The sequence below is a fragment of the Galleria mellonella genome, unplaced genomic scaffold (assembly GCF_026898425.1).
Source record: "Galleria mellonella isolate WM207_F2 unplaced genomic scaffold, CSIRO_AGI_GalMel_v1 utg173, whole genome shotgun sequence".
NCBI lineage: Eukaryota > Metazoa > Arthropoda > Insecta > Lepidoptera > Pyralidae > Galleria > Galleria mellonella.
Genome location: NW_026442016.1, coordinates 2,969,130 through 2,995,842, shown reverse-complemented (window position 1 = coordinate 2,995,842; position 26,713 = coordinate 2,969,130). Strand labels below are relative to the sequence as shown.

The 26,713-nt window shown below is 30.9% G+C and overlaps 1 protein-coding gene across 1 annotated transcript in view; it reads right to left on the bottom strand.

The window, feature by feature from the left end:
* Positions 1-26,713, bottom strand: part of LOC113515634 (RYamide receptor-like) — an 86,252-nt gene that overhangs the window by 9,311 nt on the left and 50,228 nt on the right. The window contains exons 2-6 of the mRNA XM_026899894.3: positions 15,339-16,042; positions 14,156-14,351; positions 10,005-10,073; positions 6,746-6,904; positions 5,965-6,052 (exon numbers count right to left, since the gene is read on the bottom strand). Coding sequence (XP_026755695.2) covers positions 5,965-6,052; positions 6,746-6,904; positions 10,005-10,073; positions 14,156-14,351; positions 15,339-15,985 — 1,159 coding nt within the window. The 5' untranslated portion in view covers positions 15,986-16,042. The remainder of the gene's footprint in view (positions 1-5,964; positions 6,053-6,745; positions 6,905-10,004; positions 10,074-14,155; positions 14,352-15,338; positions 16,043-26,713) is intronic.

Below are 26,713 nucleotides of genomic sequence, written 5' to 3'. Positions count from 1 at the left end.
AAAAAAAAAAATCCGATAAAGTACGCGATACGGTATAAAAATCGTATTCACTGGTGTTCTATGATTTGTGTCCCAAATTTATATCCTATAATATCTTAGATATAAAACATAGCAGTGACAATATATTACAAGTACAGTGTACAGGTCTTACTACGTACACTATATACAAAATATTAACAGTATAACATATAAGTTACTTAATATTATATTTCAAAAAACAATTACAATTAGTAGTATAATTTGAAGCACTATTCTCAATTTATTTTAAATACACAATCGGGACTTAACGCGATGTAAAAACTTTTACACGTGAATAGCACCTATCATACCGGTTTCATTATTGCCGACGTTTAAACAACGCGAAAGTAACTAATTCTCAATTTTTATATATATTTTTTTTTGTGAAATTGCATCACAACTGTGTTATAATTAATTACTGATACATCGTATCATAATATGTTGTTTTAATATAAAAAATATAATTTTTGAAATAAGTGCGTACCTCACAATCGACCCTAATCCTATTAATATTATAAATGCGATAGTTTTTTATGATTGATGGATGGGTAGATGTTGTTACTAATTCACGCAAAATGAATGTATTTGAATGAAATTTTGTACACGGGTAGGTTCTAGCTTAGCACATAGGATATTTTGTGTACTGATTCACACGAATGAAGCCGCAGGATACAGTTATTATTATATAAAACACCACTGTTATTTTTACAAGTAATAAACACTTTATGGTCAATGTTATACTGTTGTTTATACAGCACTGGTTATAATAAAGATGAATCTGCGCATTTCCATTAAATGCATATTGTAAAATATGTCGTGTTTGTAACATGTGCGATTGTGAAAACGGATATTTACAAGCAAAAAAATGTTTTAAAAAGAAAAATAATTTGTTTCAGAACTCGTTGTCAAATCGTTATTTGTTGTTGTTGTTTTAAGCCGACTTCAAAAAAAGGAGAGGATTTTTTGTGTGTTTTTATTTTATTACACCATCAGTTATAAACCGAATTATTTATCTGAAAGAAATAACGAAATGATTTAAAAACCAAACTAAAAATTTCGTTTTAGTAGTTTCGTTTTTAAATCAAATAAACTGAAATTGGCATAATTGAAATCTGTTCTTTTGCGGAATATAATGTTGATTTACTACACCACAAGGATATGTAACTATCATTTTATCGATTGTTTGAAAAAATAAATATAATCTTCATTTATGACATGTTAATAAGTTTTTATACCAAACTGTAGGTTGTTGTTATCCCAAATGAAACTTGACATTACCCTTTTCAAATTCTGTCTCTATTTATATAATAATTATGTAGGTATACACCCGCATACATATTAGCCATTATGTCTAATAAATTAAATATTTAATATCCCATACAAGATCTACTAACGTCAAGTACATACACCTTCTAAGAAATCGTTTAGGCTTTGCTCAATATGAATTTCTTAATTAAATTATTTCATTAACATTTTATTAAAACATCCGATGTACTTCTTAATATAAGTATTACGGTATTATTATCTGTGGTTTTATAACATAATATACTGTTTTACGCATATAACATGATGTATGTTTAGTGAGAACAATGGTGTAACGACATCTCATTCAATAAAGTACAAGTTAAATGGTAATGGTGTATTATGGTGTTAATTATCGGTATAAGTGAAACGGTATTCATAGAGAAGAAATAAGGTACAGTCGGGTTAATTGCTTTCAGTTAGTGCTGTAACTGAATTGTCATAAGTGAAGTCGTGAGCAAGAATTAGTCTATATACCTAGTATAATTTACTTAAGATTTTAGCATTCTGTGAATAATTTATGCGGTTAGCAGTGACTCGAGAGCTGGTAAATACTTTGCGCAGAAAGTAAATATGTATCCTAGAGGTATCCCTCTGATGCCAGTATCTCGAGTACACTGACTCTAGAGGAAAAAGATAAAAAGATAATTGTAGATTTTTGTCTGCAAAAAAGAAAGTTTCAATCATAATATTATTTATATGGGGACGGGATTAAGCTCCATCGATTGAAAAAATATCATATAGAATACTTATAAACACAATCGAATCTTAATTGTTTTTGAAATCGCTTATAAGTATGTAATTAAATTAAATTTTACACCTAAAAGAGGAACTCTCCTTTAAATCGAAAAAAATACTGATTTTTGATGAAAATAAAATAGTGACCCTTGATTGTGAATTTTATCGGGAATAAAACTGACAATCTATGTACGAGTACCATTATAATTCTGTAGTATAATGGTGTTAATAATTAAAGTTCTGCGGTCAAGAAAACTTCCTAACTCTGAATATTTTACTCAAATTATTCTTATAGATATTAAATTATTATTATACATTCTATGAAAGAGGTAATAAACTAACGAATGTGTCAAACTTGTGATACCATCGATGATGTACAACATATACTATTAGTGTCGAATAAACACGAAGAAAAGAGAAGAGAATTCATGTGCCACTTTAACTTAAATAAATTTAATATTGGTCTTATTCAATCTATATTAGCTGAACCCAAATCAGAATTTTTTTAACATCTCTAGGGAAAGTAGGTAAAGCTTTATTTGAGAAATCAATTCAGGATACGATAGGACTGATATACCTGAAGATGGTAAAAGCCCTTAAAAAATATTTAAAAAAAAAACAAATAAATAAACTCTCATATTTATTATATAAATAAACTTACTTCTTTACTTATATGAAAATGTTTACAGATATTCAACAGTTTGCAACAATTTATAAATATTGTATGTTAATTTAATAACAATTACGTACTAGCTGAACTGATAAACGTTGTCTTCCCTTGCCCTACCGCTACCTACTGGGTCCAGTTTTTCTTACCTAAATAAATTTCTTATTTCTCAAGTTTGATAAAAAAAATACACATTAATAAAATTCAAATTAATTTAATAAATTAAATCTATTTCGGAGATTAGAGTAAACGAATATCGTGATAGGGGATTTTTATATATTAAGTAATTTTGAAGCCCAAATTACGAATAAGCAATGGATATAAAAATATAAACACTGCATTACAGTAACCTTCAATCTGTGTACGCAAAGGTCAGACATTAAAGAGTGATAAATTCAAATTTGTCCTTTATTTTATATATAGTCGTTAGTTTGTTTGACATTCTAAGTTACATGAAAAAATAATTTTATTTTTTATAATATCAATAAAAATTAAATAAAATACAGATTGTTATAAAGAAAATTATAAACTTGTGTGTCATTTGTGTCGCTGACAAAAAATGCGGTCAGAAACGGGCGCCAAGAGAATGATTGATATCCGACTAGGGCTCCAGATAATCTAAGCTCTTTGAAATGCTGACATCTACTTTACTATGCATTATGCCCGCACGCCCTTCTATGTAATGTTACATTTCTCTAAAATTGCTCACAGGCGTGGCTTCGCTTGCGAGCGATTTAAAGCAACGTCTACGAAAAATGAAAGACAAGGTATTGTTTTTTGAATATATTAAATGAGCACTAAAGCGAAAGATACATACATTTTCGTGATAAATAAAAACACTAGAAAGGACCTGGATTTAGTTATTATGAACAGAAATATCCTGAGTTGTCTGAACGAGTTTCTCGAATTTGAGCTCTATGTACATGTGATATGGTATTAGTACTATAGGCTAATATAACTGTTTACCATAAGACTTGTTATGGATAATTAGGATCTGAGTAGTCGTAATGGTTCTTTATGTAACTTAGAATGACAAACAAGCTGACTGTATATAAACATGAATAGTATCATGAGCATAACCGAGTATACTATGTCGCATATACTTCACGCGTTTCCATTCCTGATAACTAAGGTGTTATGTTTCTGTAACCTGCAATTTCACTGTCATATCCCTTTAAATCCAAACACAACTATGCAAATACAAGTAATCATAGCAAAAATAAAATGTTCGTAATGGTGATCGGTATAAAACATATTTGTTACCACGTTCTCGAAAGAAAATACAAAAATTTGCCACCTGTTGAGCTAGTAAGTAAAAATCTTTCAGATAATAATTTCTATATTTGCTGAACTTTAACTCTCTACTTATCTTTGTGATATAGAGCAAAAAAGCAACCACTTGTTTTAATTGTTACAATCAAATTCTTCACCATTGCCGGCCAAGACGGGTTTTTATGGAAAATGTAATGGCAAATAGGCTGATGATCCTGATGAAAAGTGGTCAACTATAGACGTGAAGTGGTGGATACTGTCACCTATAGACGTAAACGGCATTCTGTGGTGACATTACTCCTCATCAAAGTGCTATACCATGCTATTAAAGTGTCACACACCCCATAATTTCATAGTCATATTTCATATTTCAAACGAAAACACTTCCACATGACTTTTGTATTAAGTATTTCTGGTAAAAAGCGTATGCAAACACTCCGTAAAATTTTCTCTAAACCTTCATCTAAATAGGAATGGAAAAAATTGTTATTATTTAATGAACTAATTAATGAACCAAAATTATATGATATAATGAAATATGGACAATATCGTTAATTTTAATCAAGTGGATTATATATTTTGCGGTTGAGTTTACTCAAATGGAATACAATCGAATGAAATTTATCCAAAGTAGTTCCCTTTGTAGATTTCAATATTAATATTCATTGCACTTGTTACAAATAATAATTAAAATTACAGCAATTATACGACTGAATTTTAATCATTTTATGACAATACGTAAAAATATATCTATAGATAAAATCTGCATTGAACCTTTTAATATAATATAAAAAAAATGAAAAATCTGTCCAGTGGAATTTATTTATTTTATTTAATATTTATATTACTTTATTTAGAGTAAGTATACGCACCCATAGTTGAAATTTATTTTTTCCCCTTGGAACTTCTACTGACAAATTACAGGGTAAGTTGATAAATGTTGGTAGGCATATAACCGTTTTTGTGGTGCTCCCTAAAGGAATGATATATAGGTACTTAGGAAAACTTCGACCGCATTGATCTTTATTGCATTTGACTTACAACTTGTTAATTGATGTTGCTGTCTTTGCGTCTAATATAATTCATAGTAATAAGATTAAAATAGTAGGTGTCCGTACTATATAATAATTTGATATTGCTTTTATATAGAGTATTCAAAAACAGAATTTACTATAAATATTTTTGTTACTTTGTCTATTAAAGACATTAACAGTAACATGAGCATTGATAGTGCCCATTCTGCGATCTACACGGCAGTCCCGGCATAGAATGGACCACCTCTTACTATCCTGTGGGTGTTGTAAGAGGCGACTAAGATAATTTAATGGTCGAGGGATGAGCAGCAGCGTCTCTCTTAAAACAGCATCAAAGCCTAACTGCGGTGGCCAACCCATTCGCTAAGCGTGGCAACTATTGGCAGAACTTCCCTTATGGGGGAAGCCTATGTCCTGCAGATGACAATTAATGGCTGAGCAATACAATGAACATTCATCATAGCACACACTGTTATCCTATGTGCATTGTTATACTTAACGATTAGGGTGTTAAGTCTCGGTAGCCGATTTTTTTATTTCTCATATTATTCCATCCTTCAAATTAAAACATAACCATGTTGACGCAGCTGCTTAACGGCAGAATTAATTAGGTAAGTCGGAAGTCAAATATTAATAATAAAATTTACTACGAACTTTTTTTTTACACAACATAGAGTGGTAAACAAGCTGACGGCACACCTGATGGAAAGTGGTAATCGTCACCTATAGACATGAGCAGTACCATGGACATAACAGAGTATACTGTTTCGCCCATGATACCCCCCATGCGTTGTCGTTTCTGAGGACTCTGGTATTATTCTTCTGTACAAGCTAGTACAACATATTGATAGAAACCCCATAATAGTTTACTATTTCCTAGGTACAAAGATTTAAAAACAAATCATATAAAGATGATGAGTAGAGAATTCTTACCCGACATTGGCACTCCATCACACATACTAGAGCGATGATATGACCTCGATGGTGGATCCAGTCGCATGCGCAGCAAACAACATAAGGCCTAAAAAAGTACTGAAATATTAATATGGATATATAATTCTACAATTAAAATAGAAGTAAATTTAGGTGTACGAGTAACATTTATTAAATTAAAAAAAATGTTTATTAATAAAACTTCCTTGAATATGTCTGTAGATCTTTAGATTATTATATCAATTAAAAGTAGGTTACCAAAAACAATCAAAAGAACTTTTGCTCTGGCAAATATACTTTTAAACGCAAATATGACAGCTCACCTAATGGACAATTGTAACTGTCATATAAGGATGCAAACAACACACCTTATACCATACCAACATACCTATAATAGTCCTCATTTCTCAGAACTAAGACGTTATATCTTCGTAAACTGTAATTTCTCTGTCAAATCCTATTCCTTAAACCGATATGCAGCCCTATAAATAATATTGTAAAGGAATGCTGTCGACTTTTATAATAATACAGAGGGTTGTAGCATACACATAGAGTTGTAGCGTAAGTATGACACTACCAGCCAGTAGCTCGCGAATCGTACATATGGCATATCAAGCTACACTTTAAATCGCTTGTCTTCCTCATACATCTTTCATTGAATACAGGTATATATATATATATATATATATATATATATATATATATATATATATATATATATATATATATATATATATATATATATACAAAATTTTCTACTATAATACAAAATGTTACCCACCTGTTTGAAACCACGTCGATAGCGCGCGTTCATATAACAGTATATGATGGGGTTATAGCACGAGTGCGACATCGCCAGCCAGTGGCTCGCGAACCACACGTACGGCATGCCAGGCCACGCTGCCCAGCTCTCATCGTCCTCGTGGATAGTCCATAACACCTAGTTCAAAAATACATAAATAATGGTGCTGACTCTGAAATTCATTAGTTAAATTCTTGAATTCAAGATATTATTTCATATATAATGACGTATTATCAAAATTTACCTAATAATAATTGAAATATAAAGTCAGTGAAAAATTATAGTTAGTAAAAATTAAAATAATTTAATAATTATTTAATAATTTTTAAAATGTACACAGAAATTGAATTCCCAATCAATGATATTAGAATAGAATATACCAAACTATTTTATTAATATAGACTTTTATAAGCTCTTTTAAATTGCCATACTTTATGATTATAATATAAAACTCAACTTAAATTATGGTTAGGTATATATTTCGGTTAGTTCTAATAGCTGGAAAAGTCACAAAATTTTTTTTCAAATTCATACATATTTACAGAATTTGCGATTGAAACTATTTATTTCAAAACATGCTAACAATTTTATCTGAATCATTACATAGTATAAAACAAAGTCGATTCTATCTGTCTGCCTCTATGTATGCTTAGATCTTTAAGACGGACGTGTATGTATGTAACGGATTTTGAAGTGGTTTTTTTTAATACGAGTAGATACAATGATTCAAGATGGAATAATGTAAGAGATTGCCCTAGCGATAAGATCGCCTTTTGTACCTTTATGTGTATATTTCAATCTGTATTTATGTTACTGTATTTCATTTTAATTATTCACTTGTCATTGTATATTTTTATTTATGGTGCAATAAAGAGTTAAATAATAATAATAATAATGTAGTAAAGAAACACTGATAATTTTAAAGGTTTCTAATGTAATGGGGGGCCGGTGGAGCTATTTAGTATCAGCACTGCACCTGTGCAAAGCCGAGACAGGTCACTAGTAAGTTAATAAAAAGTATACTAAAGAAATTATATTATTCTTTAAATATCGTCTCAATATAAGTATAGAAAAGTTTGTCTCACAAATTAACTCGATCAAGAACAAAGCCTTGTGTAATACGAGTAAGTATTCAAAATAATTAACGACATAATACTTCTCAACAATTTAATATATCCATCGCCCATTTATATATAACTATTAATCAAAATTCTCCCAAAGATCAACAATCAACGCTCTCATCATATATCATCATCATGTTAGGTTTTAACTGTCCTCCATTACGTAGACTTTCTTCATAAAAGGGTTTTTCCAGTAGTTGCCACGTTTGGCAGGCAGGTTGACAACCACAGCTAGGTGACGTTGTATCAATACATAAATTGGTAATAAATTTATTTGAATGGTTTTTTCAATTTTTATATTTATTACGTCGATTTTATTGCTTACATATAAAATATATCTGTGTTATATCGTTACAGAAAAAGGAAAATCGACGACTGGAAGTTAATAGACAAAACAACTGATTTGTTATTTCAATACGATATCTGAAGCTACAGTCTATTATTTCAATAAATCTTTCGTTTATACGATAAATATAGCGTTGGTATATAATGTAGTTACGTATTTCTTTTGTTTGATTTTTCCTTCAGGTCGGATTAGTTGTTTCTTGTTTTCATCTAACTTTATCAGGAATATAATAATAATTTCCCATCTAAAAATAGTAACTTATTAAAAAGTATAATTTTATTTGGTTTCATCATCATCGAATATGAAAATCTTAATCCGCACTACCTATATCGATTGGTTGGGTACCTCTGTCCCATTCATGTTTCAAACGTGAAGCAGTTGTGTTTGCATGGCTGTGTTTCGGTTTGAAGGGTGGGATACGGCGTGAATTTACTGGGTACAGAGGAATAACACCTGAGTCCTCAGGAATGGCAACGCATGGGGGGTATCATGGGCGGAACAGTATACTCTATTATGTCCATGGTATTGCTCATGTCTATAGGCGACGGTTACCACTTTACACCAGGTGGGCCGTCAGCTTGTTTGCCATGCTAAGCTGTATAAAAAAAAAACATAGTTGAAATAAAATTTACTCCCAATCAAAATAATTATTTTTAACTGAATATTAAAATTATTAACCAGAGAAGTGAAAAGCAACGAAAGAATTCTTTTATATAGCAAGTAAACTTTTAAAACTTTTTCGATCAAGTGGTTCTGTGATGGAATAGGACTTTACATCAGCTATTACATTAAGTAGGTTTTAAAGGGTAGGTTTAGAAGAGTTTTTATTTTTTATTTTTGTAAATTAAATTTAGCATACACAGATTATTACATATTTATTAACCGTCCTGGCATAGAACGGGCCAACCCTTCCTTTCTCGTGAGTGTCGTAAGAGGCGACTAAGGGAACTTTATAATTGAGGGATGGGCAGCGGTGTACTTTTTAAAATATCACCAAAGCCTAACTGTGGTTACCAACCTGCCTACCAGGCATGGCAAAATCACTCAAGGGGAAAACCTATATTCAGCAATAGACAGTGGATGCCTGATATCATCAAACCTTTTAGGAAATTTTCGAAAGGAGAAAGTATTCATGCCGACAAAAATAATAAAAAAAAAAAATATTGCGGGTAACATGCATATTAAGAATACTCTTGTATTTGGAAACCTTTTCTATAGTAACTCAAGTATATTATTATATATATCAAGTAAAGTATATCATATTATTTGAAATCTTTATTACATTATTTTATTTATAAAGTTGATACTGTGTTTTATGTAATCTTTTTTTAAGGATGAAAACAAGTCAGTTAGGCCACCGTGACAAATTCGATAGGAATTTACCACGATAGTCTTCAAAAGGGACCATACGGCCTGACAGATATTGCAACTAATGAGACCACGAGTCCCCGTTATTAACAATCCCTTGCCTTCTCTGTAAAGTGTTAAGGCATCTATAGTTGTATTAAATGTGAACCACCCTTTACATTTTGAGGTGAGTTAGCTACGCAACTACATACCTAGTTCGGTCCAACGTATTACGTTTATCTCACCCCGGGATTGTTTCCACGCGATATCTAACTTCAAAAGCTTATCAAAATACCTACTCACCTACATTGTTTTTCTCTTGTGTGATTTATTTTAGGTTATTATTCTTTTTAGGATTTATATTGTGAAATTATATTTAATAAATTGTATATATAATAAGTAATTAATAATAACGTGTACTCGCAATGAATACGTTGAGAGGTAGCCAGCAGACTGTGAAGACTGCAACAACGGTCACCATCATTTTTATCATCTGAAACAAGTAAAATGTATTAGTAAAGCCATTTAGTTTTAATAGCGCTTTACATAAATTAAAATACTTATGAAGTGACGATGATGATACAACAATTAATCATCCACTGCACATAAGCCTCCCCCTTGGGGAATTTTGCCAGTAGCTTCTATGCTTGGCAGGCGGGTTGGCTTTGATAATGTTTTAAGAGGTACGCTACTGCCCATCCCTCGACCATTAAGTTCCTTAGTCACCTCTTATGACACCAACGCGAGAGGAACGGGTGGCATATTCTACGAGTATGCCGAGACCAAACTTAGGAAGAAGGCACTTAGGAAGTATTATATATTAAAAAAAAAATTCCAAATTTTTGTTTATTTCTTTTTTTAGTTTCGTTAGTATTACTAATATTACATTACATATAATTAAAAACTGTTAATAACTATTTATATATCTTCGTCATTTACTCAATTAGTTTAAATATTTATTTGAAGTTCAGTCATGCACACCGAATTTCATTAAAACTCGTTTAAGCTCTGAACGGGTTTGAATGAAATTTAGTACTCAAATCAAACATAATTTATTCTAGATTTAAAATACCGAAGGACTGATATATTTTACCTACTTCAATTTATTTTATTAAATTCAATTCGAATAATATTTTAAATTAAACATAAAAATGATAAACCTACCTTTCTAATATTATTATTAGGTAGTAAAATTGAATTTAAAAAATATATATTTTTACTTAATTTTTTAAACCTTTGTCATCACCATGGGCTAGTAAATGGCTCACTGATCACCAATTCTTAATTAATACATCATCATCAATGATAATTTTACAATAGAGATAATATACTAGCGGCTTGCTTTGGCTGTGCATAGTATCTTTTTTTTATATAATACAGCCCAAGTGGTTCGTTAACAATATAGCTTTATATTAGTAAAAACAAAATTTGACTATCTTTTAAGTTTAAACAGAACGAAAAAAAAAAAACAATAAATTCTTATTTATAATATTAACTTAGAAATAATCTAAAAAAAGATTGTAATCTTTATATTATACTTCTTTAATGTTTTGTAGTAGGTGTATTGTTAAAGTGAAGTATATTTTAAACACCGTATGTATATAATATAAATAAATTATTTTAGGGCTTGTTATTTATATCTAGAGGATGTTGTAAACAATACGTCGGCTCTTTGACTAATTATCTAAATAACGTACCTTCATTGTTTACTATCTGTTTCCCGCTTAGAATAAAATATATATTCTTAGTCTATGGTTCTCCTTTATTCTGCACAACTTCATCCAAGGAATTCAAATAAATCAAAAAGCTATCTAATATGTAGGATAATACGACCACTTACGACACTTTTTTTTTTATTTATCGTCCTACACGGAAACCACTTTGCGTATATCCTCATGATACTATAAATATAAAAGTTTGTAAAGATATTAGACATTTGTTATGCGGTTAAATGTAATTTGGTAGATTGAAGACATTTTAATATTCATTTTTTGTTTATTAAACTTTAATATACCTAGAAAGTGTAAATGGCAGACTAAACACCATATGGCGTTATCTACCAGTCGATCGTAGATAGGAATAACAGAAAATGAATTTGACGGTATAACATAATGAATAATATTAAATTATAACAATAATTCAAAAATAAAATACATATAATACTCATATTATTATTATACCAGAGAGAGAGAGAGACTTTGTACAAAAGTCGTTTGCTTGGGCACGTCTGTCCCATTCGTATTACTACCGCGAAGCAGTTGTGTTTGCATGGCTGTGTTTTGGTGTGAAGGGTGGGATATGACAGTGAATTTACATGGCACAGAGAAATAACACCTGAGTCCTCAGGAATGGCAATGCACGGGGGATATCATGGGTGAAACAGTATACCCTGTTATGTCCATGGTACTGCTCGTGTCTATCATCGCGACGACTACAGTTACCACTTTCCATCAGGTGGGCCGTCAGCTTGTTTGCCATTCTAAGTTGCATAAAAATGATTACCTACATTATACATATATATTACATAAATAATATCGGTCGAAAAATTACTCATATACAAGGAAAACACCGGCATCAGACAAAGCAAAGTATCTAAAACATTTTACGATTATATGGATTCTAAATAAAAACAACACAGTTAATGCTTGAATGCTAAATTGGTTGGGGCAGATTTTGTCAAAGGCAGAAAGCATTCCCAGTGCTTGATAGTCTAATGAATATATAAATTAATTAATTTAAAAAAACAAGTGCGAGTCGGACTTGCAAAAAAAAAAAAACAAACTCGAAATCAACGAAGTTTATAATTTATCTTTACAATTAAATGTTAATTAATGGACTTAGTCTGGGAGATAATATTTCATATGATATTTTAATAGAATTTATCAAGTAAAACTAGTGTGTTTATAACGTACTTTTACCCTGTATAATTGAAGGGGTTTTCCTAATATTATAGTCATAAAGTAATATTTTATAGAGTCAAATACTAAATGTGAAGCAATATAAAAAGTTACGAGAGTCGTCTCGAATATTATTATCATACAGAAAGTACAGCTGTCAGATATAAACAGACGACCTTATTTCATATCACATAATATATTTTAATTATAATGCTAAGTGTAGCTTACTTATAGTTTTATTAAATATATAAGGATACCCCGCAGCATCGCTTGCGCCGTTTTCTTTTTTTATATTGCTAACAAACAGATGTTCTTTTTGATGTAAAGTATTAATCATATACCAGAACACCATAAGCATCACAGAGTTTAACGCTTTGAAGGTCATCCCTTATGCATTTTACACCTGTGGCCGAAATATCTAACTTAATGGTAACTATTCTTGTTTTACCATTTGACAACTGTCAAATAACTGTACCATTTGACAGTTCTAGTAAAATTAGTCAAGTTAGTTAACTAATAACGTATTTAACCAGACCTGTCAAATAGTAATTCCACAGTTACAAAACAGCCAGTTTCAATTTGTTTTAATGAGAATTGATAAGGACCGAGTTATATAATTTATCCGCCGAAAATTACCTTTATAATTAAATTGTTGTGTCAAATGTTATACAAACTATCGTAGATTTTGTGCCAAAACCCAGAAAACCAAATATTTGTTTTTTTTTTTATGTAAGATACATCTGTACTTTTTTTACTTTTGAATAGTGTAATTTGTTAACATAACAGACGTAGATATAAATGCCTATATAATATACGATTCAATAAAAAACTATAAGTAATAAAGGTCACTGGATATTCATTTTTTAAAAATCTAATACATCTATGCACCTATTTACATACTAAAGTAAACGATCAGAACCAAGCACATATTCCTCTTGAAAGAAATGCATAAACACCTGTCGAGTTTGAAATTAATGCAGTTAGTAAGGTGCGGAGTTAATTTTTCTTAGTGCTTGTTAAGACAATTTTATTAATGCAATTTGTGATATAGTAATCTCACATTACAAAAACAAATAACTTTTTATTATTGTTATTATCTTATTATTTGTACACTGTAGCTTTCAATTAAGATTTAAAGTATGCTATTTGCATAACTTACATTTATTTATTAATATTCAAGCTTTCACATTTATTTATTAATGAAACAAATGCTTAACTTCAATTTAACTGAAGCGCAATTTAGTAATGGAACTACCCATCGCAATATACCCCCTCAAAATGATTCGACAAGAATCTTGGTTAATTCTTAATGAATCGATGGGAGATGAGCATCACATTGGGCCAACTATATGAACTAATTTCTTATTACGCCTCGCCTATTGGGACCATTTCATATATATATACAATGATTATAGCCTTCTAAAAAGGTTATACATCAACATATGGAAGTGGGCACTAACTCCTGATACAGATTTTTTCATACCTACCTCTGGAGTTAGGGACTTCACACTATATTGTAACAAAGAGTGAAATAAACATTTACTATTATTATTAGTCGTGACTATTGTGTCGTATATTTCATTGCTTTGATTTTATTATGAAATGTATGTACATATCTGTCATGTTATTGTGATATAGATAATTCAATATTCGTATATTTAACGAATATATACATTACCTTTCTTTTAGAACGTTGCATGCGTGAGTCGCGTACAGTTTGCGCCTCTCCAGGTGGACGGCCGCCCCACACGACGTGCGCTATGCGCGCGTACGTGCATACAAGAGCGCTTAGCGGCAGCACGAACTGAAGCGCAAGCAGCGCGCATGTGTACTGCTCGCTTTGCTCGCGTTCCCACTGTTCGAGGCAAATATCTCTGTGAACATTTTGTAGCATATATAAGTTTTTTAGTTGAGAAAAACTCAGTTTAAGATAGACTTTAATAGTTTTTCAAAGTAACAAATCAGACAGAAAGTTATTTAAAAATCTTCACACGCAACTAAAATATCACTCCATATGCGACAGGTTTGTTATTATTCTTACATTAGCATATTAGACGATTTTATTTCACCCTTATCTACATATAAATACACAGTACCTTAGGCGAGGTGCGTAGATACGACAAGAAATATTACGGCTCAACTCGACTTTATTTCACACGACTACAATCAAAATATAAAGCCCATGTCAAAACAATTTTTAGAAAATAAATAAAATTCCACAAATCTATATACAAATATCTATTGAAACAATCTTACCAACATCAGATTGAATTGATTATTAATGTATATGAAATAGTCAAGATTCTTGATATTTCTACTTTATAATTTTTACAAAACGGATATAAATAAATGGGATTTAGAATAGTCTCGTTCATTGTTGCTATTGTATTGAACGTGTCGTCCAATTTAGTCAGATATATTTCACTGAACATGTTATAATCTAAAATAGCAAGAAGCAAATCAACTGCAATAAACATTTTGTAAATTAGATTAATCTTCATATAAAAAAAAAAGGATTAATGTCTTTGAAAAGAAAATTATGTTAACTTAAAAAGCAATAAAATGTTCAAGAATCTCCATAAATAATATAAAATAAAACCTTTAACGCATGTATTTTTTCAATAGCCCTTCAACTTTGTACATGGCACCCTTGGGGGAAAGGGGACAAACTTACAAGGTGACAGATATAACATTATAAATATTTCTGGTAAGTGTGAGGCGTGGGATTGTACGAACAATACTCGTGCACAAACTCGTAGATGTTTTCGTTGTAACCATAATCTCCATCGTTATGCTAACACGCCCTGTAGATTAACTAAGAAGTGCCGCGTACAAAATTAATGGGCTATACATACACTTACGCTTGGCAGAACCGATGCCAATCCGTGGGTCGCTGCACTTGTGACACTATGGGAATTGGTGCTGCAGTCGCTAGAGCGCCACCCCATACTACTGCCACCACAAATTTGGCGGCTGCTTTCCCAAGCCGCGGTCGCAATGGACGCATAATTGCCATATACCTATCTATAGAGATGGCGAGTAACGTATAAGCACTAACTAGCACTGACACCGCCTGAGAGTAGTTCACCACTTTACACATTACGGCACCGAACGGCCAATATCTTAGTACTAACATGGATACGAAAGAAAACGGAATGCAAAACAGTGTCATCAATATATCACCTACAGCAAGATTCACTATGAAATAATTCGTAACCGTTTTCATGCGGGGTGATGTCTGTACTACAAAACAAACTAGTCCGTTTCCCAAAAGCGCCACAATAAAAACTGTACAATACATCAAATAAACACACGATTGAAATAAAGGTGACGTTAAAAAGTCCCCTGTTTGAACTGCCGCACACACGGAATCGTAATCCGGCCATGTTGAATTTGTGGGAAACGTTTTATTCAAATCCTCTTCACAATTCGACGTACAATTCTGTGGTTCAGTATAAAATGTTGTGGTTTCATAATCATCAAACTTTATTTCGGTGATGTCCAGCATCGTGTGTTAAATTCCGTCATTACATCATCAAAAATGATCGGCCCGCTGTCGATTTATCTGTAACAAGATATAAAGTCTGTTAATAGTTACGGTTAAAATTTATGGGCAATCATATTTTAAAGGATTTTAGCATAAAATCTCTGCACACATCTTTAATGTTTATAAATCCATAATAGTAGTTAATAATGAAAGAGTTTAATCATAAATCATCTAAGGTTGTGGAAATTCGTTCGCACCAGAACGGTACGTTAGCTCTCGCATAAACATTATGAGGTAAAGCAGTCGTAATTTGCCACTATTTATGTGGCCAGCAAACACCTGATATTCGTATTTGCTGTCGAACGTAAACATAACAAGAATAGTCTGTGAATAGTAAGTACGAGTATATCCTGTTGGATCAATAGGTATACAATATTATTTAATTAAAGAAATTCCTATATATATAATAACAAATATTAATAGGTAAGAATCTATATATAACTATAAATGTGATGTCAGAATACAAATTGTCTTTGCTTCTTTTCATCCACGGAATTAATTATTATACTTACTTATAATCCCAGTGCCTAAGATTAAGTAATTGTGTAGAGTAACTAAGCGATGGTTAAGGGAACCAAGCATAATACATCAATAAAAGAGGAGGAAATGTAGTTTTTTGTGGCTGATACCTACTAATGAGACTATAATGGACTGTGAAAGTAAAATAAACATTATATTCTTGTATACCTACATCTTGTTTTAATATAAGTTATAAATGTTTTATAGTTACTATAATTTTCTAATATCAAAGGATATTATACCCCATTAATTGACCTTCGGCATTCGTATTTTTTCTGTAGTTTTATAAAAGTTAATGTTTTCTATCAAAATGTGTCGAACACAATGGTATCGTTGCATATACCTTTGGGAAGCCTTCCAGGCAATAACTGAAAATCAGAGGTTTGCTTATCAAGCAAACAACTAACTGAGCCTTTGTGCATCGTATTCCGTTTTTACATATTATATATATTTTTTTTTGTATATTACCTATATGGGATATAGACATCCTATTAGGATAGAACTAGGGTTTTTGTCACTAAGAAAATCTTTTATAATGTAATAGGCCTTATTTTGTAGAAGCTTTTTTAATTATCTATGATATTTACTAAATTTAGTTTCATTTTTTATATTTGATGGTACTTTATTATAAATTAATACTGATATAACAGCCGTGATTCGTCCCCTGCTGAACATAGACCTCCCCATAGATTGCCACAAGGAAATTTCCTAAACCACCTGCACGCATTGTCTCCCTGCAATGTATTTGAGGTCGTCGCTCCATCTAGTGACGGTCTAAACTTTACTATTTATAATTTATCTAAAACAGTTTAGAGCATTCTGATTCTAACAAAAGACTTATCATAAAACCACAGACAGCAAATAAAGGTTATTAAATGTCTTTGTAAGCGACATACTATATTTAGAAGTCACGTTCTTTGTGACTTTGAGATAGGTACGAGTATAATCCCGAGAATTAAAGAAGTAATTAATAATATTTTCTCTCTTACAAGCTATATCAATATTACTTACTAATCTTCATTGACAACTTCGTCCGTGTGACCCGGATTAAAAATGGCCATGTCCTTCTCCATTTCAATGAATGTCAAATTTTGTGATGGTTTTTTGAACTATTAACAAGCCAAGGCATAACAAATAAACCCACTTTTACATCATATTAATATTATAAAAGTGGAATTAAAAAACTTAGTTAAAGCCCACTACCTATCCTTATAATCACTTAGTCCTACGGATTTCCAGTTTTATGTGTGTTATATATATGTGTATTAATATGGTATATTTGTATGTATTTATGCGTATATATGTATATGTATGTATATATATTTATATGTGTATGTGTATGTATATATATGTATATGTTTGGTTGTATGTGTTTATTTATGTATGTATATGTATATGACTATCCTGTCACAGATATTATTTTTTACAAATCTATCTTTTTTAACGCGCCACCTACCTACTTATGCTTTAATTCTTTCTACCCAAAGGTTGTCTGGAAGAGATTGCTTAGCAATAAGACCGCCTTTTGTACTACACTATACGTATTGAAAATTGTTTTAACAAATCATGTTATGTTGGTGCAATAAAGTGTTAAATAAATAAATAAAAGTTCCTAAATATGTTTATATGTTTTTATTCATTCATAGGCATGAAAAGATTAGAATGAAATTTAGTATATAGGTATATTTTAACTCAGTACATAAAATAGGTCTATTTTGCATAGATACAAATTTATGCAGAGAATGTTTTGATAACTGATTTTTTAATGTAAGATATTTTTATACTTTCAGACTTTCATACGCCCTAACAATAGGCTGAACATTGAATACAGAGAAATTAAGCGACAACCCATAATTTGCTGACAATTTTTTGGGTCGTATTTTGACACTTGCCCCTTTATATATAATACATGCATATTTGAGATCTTATGTTCTAACCTAGCTTACTTAATAACACTACATAAATAGCATCGACAAGGCTCTAAGTAATTTTAAGATTGAGATATGCCCATAAAAATATCTCTTTCGTTAAAGAAAGTAGAAAGTTTTTGTTTTATTTATTCACAACAAAAATACAATGGAACAAATTTAAATCTTTGGTTCCCTACTAATGGGCCGTCTACATAATGTCCCATAATGGGCGACTACAGGCACGCACCAACTAATAATAATATTAATTCAAAATTCTATGCTATTGTGTGATGATTGCCTAGGATCTATAATGGTTGATTATACTTTGATTCCTCGACATATACATGAAACTTAATTTGTTGGTTTGTACCTCAATATCATTACGAAATTAGGCCATGGGGATACATTGTGCTTTTACCATGTACTACAAACGTCTACAGAAAATAAAAGAATTTTCATATTATTACAAAATTTTGCTTCATTTTTTTATAGCTATAAAATTGTGATATACCAAAACAGAAAACATAGTATGTCTTGACTTCCTTCAAAGACGGGCTAACAGAATTGTCGACGATTTTAAGCTCTTAGGCGGTATCAAGCCCTTAAGTGTAAGGCGAAATTTTTCCTCCCTTTGTAACTTCTATTGCTTGTATAACGGATTATGTTCTAAGGAATCGTTTGAAATGATACCTACATCCACATTTTATCATCGCATCGCTCGCCATCATGACAGGAAATTCATCCTCACACGTTAGAACTTAAAAAAAATCACATACAGTGCAGTTTTAAAAGATTTTTTCCCGCGAACGTTTAGGCTATGGAATGAGCTCCATGCCGATGTTTTTCCCCGAGACTACAATATGAGTTTCTTCAAAAAGAGTATATTAAGGTTTCTTCAAGGTCTATAACACGCACGTGACACCCCGAGTATTGCAGGCATTTATATGCTAAAGTAACCGTTTATATAATACACCGAAAATGGAATCGTTAATATTAATATCGGTATAATATAAGACTAACATATTAGTCTTAAACCTTATTTTATTATAAAATTATTTAAAAAAAAACACCACAATAATTTACTTTTTAAGGAAAAATCCAAATCAAAGTCGTAATTCACTCTTATACTTGTCTACATATGATTTAAAAATAAATTACTTATATTATAAAAATTCTTTTACTATTTCACAGCTGCCACTTCCAGATCCTTTTATCAAGATACATGGGCTGACATTATTATAAACTTCTAAAGTGATTTTATTTAGGTGAATTTTGCAAATATAAAAAGTATAATACTCTTCGATCAACGATATCCACTAGACGATTTTGTCGAAACGCCAATAAACCTGATGATTAATTCCCCAATTATAGAATTCTTATTCTTAATATTATATAATATAAGTATAATCTCTACTATGTTTTACTAACTACCTATCTTTGTATAATTTTCATTAGACAATGCTATGCATTTCTATCACAGTATAAGTCCAAGTAATTACACTGTTTTTTTTTACGAAAAGTTTATAAGACTTTATTTATTTGGTATATTTAAAATATAAGTATAATTACTTATTTCAAAAAAAATTTCAACAATTCTTAAAAAAAATCTCAAGAAAATCCCTTATTAATAGCATTTAATAAAATAAACATTTTAACGTTAAATTATTTTAGATAAAATACGACGAAATTTTTTAAAAAATATATCCGTAATTAGCTTTGTTATTAAAAAGTAAACCATAACATAAACCCAATAAGGTTGATAATATCCTCCTAGGAGAAAAGCTAAAAATATCTTGTTAACGGCGTTGGAATGTACATATTAAGGCGGTAAATTTAAGAGTATTTAATAAATAAATTAGCTTATTTAATTTAATCCCGCTAATATTATAAATAATTGCGAAATTTTTAGAGATTAAGATATTGAAAATATAAACTACCCAGTAGTTTTTTAATAGAATGGTAACCGCGCCTGTACTGTCGAAAAACGCTAGCAGAACACCATTGGGAGATAAAAATAATAGTAAAGATGAGATTGAAAGCACATCAGTTATGTCATCGTAATGAATTCAATAAGAATTAATTACGATAGTAATAGTAAGAGAATCTGCTTAGTGGTACACACAATAGGCTATATAGTTAGCAATGGGACTTTTAGACCTCATTACTAACAATCCCATTTTTAATGGATAGTAATAAAATGGTTACCCCGCCTGCTCTATCGATATACACTGGCGGGATACCAGTGAGGGATGATATACAATGAAGTAGGTCAGTTGACCCATAGTGACGAATTCAACAATAAATCAATCACGATGGCTTCCAGGAAGAAACCGTATGGAGGTCGACCTATTAGGGTATATTGCAAGCAATAGGATTGCTAATTTCCATTACTAACAATCCCTTCTCCCCACTTAATAACAATCCCATTCCGCCGCTATAAGTAATTGATAAAATCTACCAACCTGTCTAGACAGATTAAATTATAGTCAGAAACAAATAAGATATTAAGGTGGAATCTTGACTTCGGATAAAGTTACGAACAATCGTCAATTAAACTTTACATAAACTAAGTACGCTTAGTGTCTATCACTATGAATATTAGGTACTAGTGGTCCCACTGCACTACCATGTAGTATAGCGGTTATATAATATTTATCAAATCATATTTAAATGGATTTTTAATTATTATAGCCTATGGTTGCCATATGAACTTGGGGTATTTTTTAAGTATCATTCGTATTAATAATTAGCTTTTCCTCGCAAACTTCATACGCTAAGATTAGTATTAGATAGCTACTTCCAGACGGCGTTATAAAATGAAATATAATACATTTAATTTTAGGTTAGACCTTTGGAAACACAATTGAAAAACTGCATTCAATTTCTGTAGTAATTTTGCGACAGAGAGAAATAATTCTAGATATATATTCTTTATTGCACTTGTAAGTTACATATAAAATAATCTATTTATAAATGTTGTGAGCAAGGGTGGACTTATCTCTATCTATATTATCATTTTGTCTTCCATTACTCTAATTAAGACCTCATGTATAAATTTTTCCTTAATATCTTCCATATATAGGACATCGGATAGTTACAATTTTATTTTATTAGATCAAATCAAATTCTTTATTTGCAAGAAATACAGGTTATTATGATGTTACAATATAGAAATAATAAAAGCACATGCCGCATTTTTACACACCATATGGGTAGATCATAAGGTACTTAAAATTTAAAATATAATTTAAATAAATATATTGTATATTACGAGTACATTCGAATTTTTAGTAATATCATTATCCAATTATTATTATATACAATAATAATATTTATTCATGCATTATTGCAAGTGAAATTTATTTATCGCGTGGATTACATTTTTTTTATACCACAAAGGTGGTAAATAAGCATGTCTAATGGTAAATGCCTGTAAAACCAAGCTACTGATTGTAGACAATCAAAATTGATTATGCCTACGTTGAATCAACGACTATCAAAACGTTTATTACATCTAGATAGGAAAAACCTCAAAATAATGATAGGGACAATAACGGACCATTGTCCATTAAACAAACATTTATACGCAATAGGAGCCACAGACAGCCCTCTATGTCGAGGCTGTTTCGACGCCGAAGAAACGGCTGCTTACGTAATCCTGGAATGTGAAGTTGTGGCCCATCAACGTTTAGAAATCCTCGGAATGGTGAGGTCGCTCCGTGAGACCTGTAAAGATCCCAGGAAGCTTCTGTGCTTCTGGGCGGAGCTAGGTTAACTATAATAGAAAGTAGTGATTTATTATATATTTTTAGGGCCATACCCAATATATATATATATTCAAGAAAGTAATTCTTCAGTGAGTAAGAGAAAAATAAAGCGGAAGAAAGGTTCTTGAGTGGCGACCGCGTACGGGTAAACACAGTATAGGATGATTTTCCGCTTAGAATAATATGCCTAACTCACTTTTTACATGGTCGCCCATAAAGAACCCTGCCTTAACGAAGCTATATAATCCTAAAGGTATATAATATAGATAGAAGTCCCAGATAATCACAGCCATTAATTAGTTCACCCTCAAACTGTGCCATGAGTGCATGTGCCACGATTACAAATTAAGAAAATAGATTTTGCTCTGCAAACAATCAGTGACTTCAATGTAAGCAAAATAATATTGATCAGTAATCCCATTATTTTTATTTTAAAACAAATAAAATATGTCAAAGAACAACAGAATGTTTCACAGACATATTATATTTAAAAGATTTCATTTTAAAAGGCTAAATTATATGTCTATGTAGTAAAATACTGTTCCCTAAAGAAAAACGTCAGCTTCAGTCGTGACAACATTAATATATAATAACTGACAGGCGAGAAAATTTTATCGATTGTAAAAATTAAGTGGTTACTAATTATTATCAGCGACGTGATCATGGTATATACATAAAAATGTATACAAACTTAAAGTATCAAGAACTTCTTCTTGTAGATGTCGCTAAAAAATTATTTAATTTGGCATTTCATATTTGATTAAGTAAAATAATGTTATCACCTATCATCATCGTCATATCAGCCTTTAACTATCCACGGCTAAACATAATCCTCCTTCTTGGGGAGTTTTGGCAGTAGTTACAAAGCTTGACAGGCGAGTTGGCAACCGCAGTTAGGGTTTGGAGATGTTTTAAGAGGGACGCTGTTGTCCAACGCTCGCCCTACCTTAATCACCTCTTACAACACAAGCGGAAAAGTAAGGGATGACCTATTCTATGCCGAGACTACATGGCAACATCACCTATAGTACCTATTAATATAATGTAACTACTCATTAATTTTGGTCTTCTTAAAAACCCAATATATCAATATTCAATTGACAAAACTCTTACATATGTTATAGTAAGATATCACGCAACTTTAGCCATCAATTAATTAATTTGTTCTTTAATCTAATCTAGGCTATGTAAGTAGTAAACTTGTCAGGGTCAACTTATCAATGCTATAAAAAATACTGGTCAAGCGTGTGTTGAGCTTTCCGTTGGCAGTTCCGTAGATCAAAATAAGTGTCTGTGGTAATTTACATAGTTCCATAGTTGAACTTTTATTACATTTGTTTAAGAATAGTTATAACTTCAGTTTGCACCCAGGAATTAGATTAGAAAATAAATTTTAATTATGTTAATCTTGAGTATAGTACATCTGTGTACCAAATTTCATTGAAATCCGTCCAGCCGTTCAAGCGTGAATAAGTAACAAACAAAGTTGTTTGTTTAGTGAACATCCAAACATCTGAAGACTCCAATATCTTTGCAAAGTTTACCTAATAGGTATTAGTAGGAAATAAGGTTTAGGTGTTTAGGAAATAGTTTGATGCTTTTGTTTCGAATGTAGATTATACGAGAATGCATTTGCTTGTGCTGTGATTCAAGACAGTATATTTCAGTACACTGTATAAGAATTTGTTGCCGATTTCTCAACTGATACTGCATTCTGAACTGATCGGTATAATAAAAAAAATATTAAATAATGCATAATAATAAAGTTTACTTGAGTTCATATTCTTAATTACGTATTTTTATTATTCATCAATGTAATTTTATATCATCTTTAATATAGTAATAATATTATTCAAATTTATGATTTCATAACTCATATATATAATCATTGTAAGAAATACTTCCATATTTTTATATAATATAGTCTTGAGCCATATACAGCTATCGATTCCTTGCAAAACATTTCAGGCAGTCATTCTATCTAATAGGTCGCTGTATAGTGCGTTGGGTTGCATGATAAAGTGTCGCCATTCGTATACTTTTCTTTCCCATTAGTTGCAGTTTTCCAAAAGCTATGGTCAGCAATTTGTTACATCATGCTTGGCGATTAGTGGTAAGCTCGTCGCCCATATAAAGTAAATAATATATAGACATAATATATACCTACGCATTTTCTACTTAATATTTTTTTTAAATTATACTATATACCGAATGGATTAGGGAAGGAATTGTTAGTAAAGGGGTCTAACTTCTCCATTTCTTGCAATATAATTGTTAGTATTTTGGATCATCAGTGATGCTCTTGCCAACGAACACATATAATTTTATTTATGGTAAACCACACACATAGTACTCTCCAAACATCCCTATTAAATACTGAAAGAAAATTAAGTTTGTAAGTAGCTCAGTTTGAATCTGTTCATCGAGACATTTGCTTCTTCTTCCCCTAACACATCACAAGTTCACCATTGTATATTAAATCTTTTTAATGTCCTAATGTCGAGTATGTACAATACAAAAAAGTAAACAAATGCTGTAAACATACACGGATATATACTAAAAAGTTAAACTTACAATAGGTCTACGTTAAGTACCTATTAAGACGACTTATTATCAAAGGGTATCTAATATTTTGTTGTGTTAATACCAACATTAATTAAGCCAATTTTTTTTTTATTTGTATCTTTTTGAATATTGCCAATTAATGAGGGCGACGTTCTTTTTATGAAAGTTTCGACGTATTCAATTTAACATTAAAGGTAAATCAATTGTTAATATCAACGACATAGTTATAGACATCATAAACGCTCCCGAAGCGACAAAAGTTTCATCCGTATTACTAGGTATTTCGACTTTTTTACGAGATGACGCGTCGAAAAATGGTTGTCGCATTTACGAGCCGCCGTATTGGGAGCAAAGTATTACCGTTAGCATCATTTTTGTGACGATATTGTTAAATTATTCACTCTCGCTGAACGGTGGTTGTAAATCTGTCATATACGATGTAACATATTACAATATAGGTATTCAATTTGTGTATGACGTTATCGAAAATAGGGATCAAAATGTTGTTTTATCGCTTACTCTTAGTTAGCTAAAAGGCAACATATCATATAAACATTTTGGATTGTATATTCAACTGGCCGTGTAGTGCCAGCAACTTAATAATCGAGGCATGGGCGTCACTCATAGAACATCATCAATCTAACTTCTGTTACTAATTCGCCGACAAAGCACGCTAACTACTGGCAAAATCCTTCCTTTTGGGAAAGACCTATATTTAGGAGTAGAAAATAGATGGCTGACATGATGATGATAATTCAACTGGCACGTAATGAGTGAATATGAAATAGTAATCCAGTGAGAGATAATAGGTGAGGATGAAGCATCGTAACGAATTCAACAATAATTAACAACGATGGGTTTTAATGGGAAGCGCGTAGAGGAGACCTGATAGGGTATATTGTTAGCAATGGGACTGTTGATCCCATTACTAACAATCCATTATTCCCTCAACTGGCAGGTTAAAGCACTTGTATTCGCTATAGAAATACGGAGTTAGGTTTAATTATTGCTAAACTGCCCTCAGGGATAATGAGCTCAGAGGCAAACAGGCACCTAATACGAAGAAGGGATAATAGCTTAGTTTATCTAAAATTATGATGCGATTAAATTCATTAGATATTTATATTTCTAATGAAGTTAAATAACTAGTCGATAATAATGTACCGACTAGTTATTTAACTTTATTTACTACTTGGATAAAAGTTTATGTTACAAGGGAATATTTTCTTTTATTATAATTAGTATTCAATACATGTTATTATTGTTTGCTGTATATAAAGTATATAAACTATCCCATATATAAATTCAAATGTATTGAGTTGTTTTTCGTATTTATAATATTACTAGGATTGATGTTATATTCATTAGTATATTAAAAACTAACTTTGCTCTAGATATTAAAAAGTATACTATTTAACTAAAATACAATCTATTTCTGAACCAAATTTAGTTCAAACTAAATCAACAGTTTTAAAAAACAAAATTGTTTAGTGTTACTAAGTACCAAACATTTAAACATCTGAACTTCCAAATTTTCACATATGCTATATTAGTATAGGAAGCAAAATGTACACAAATCATTGTTCACAAAAAATTTTTGTCGTAACAATATTATATTAAACCATCATAATCATGAAAAAAATCAACAAAATCTAAACACAAAATAGATCGTATTAAGAATTTTATTTTTTAAAATGGCTACTGAAAGGATTTGCATAAAACTCGTCACACGAATAGACGAATACATCCTAGATTAACACATACAATACGTTTTGTTGAAATTCATATAAAGCAATTATCCAAATACAATTCAAGTACATACTGTACAGATTTAAAAAAACAAAATGGTAGGTAGCAACGTATTAGAAAGAATATTATTTAGATATTCTGTGCACACGTACCAAGTTGTAAAGCACACGTCTCTAAAA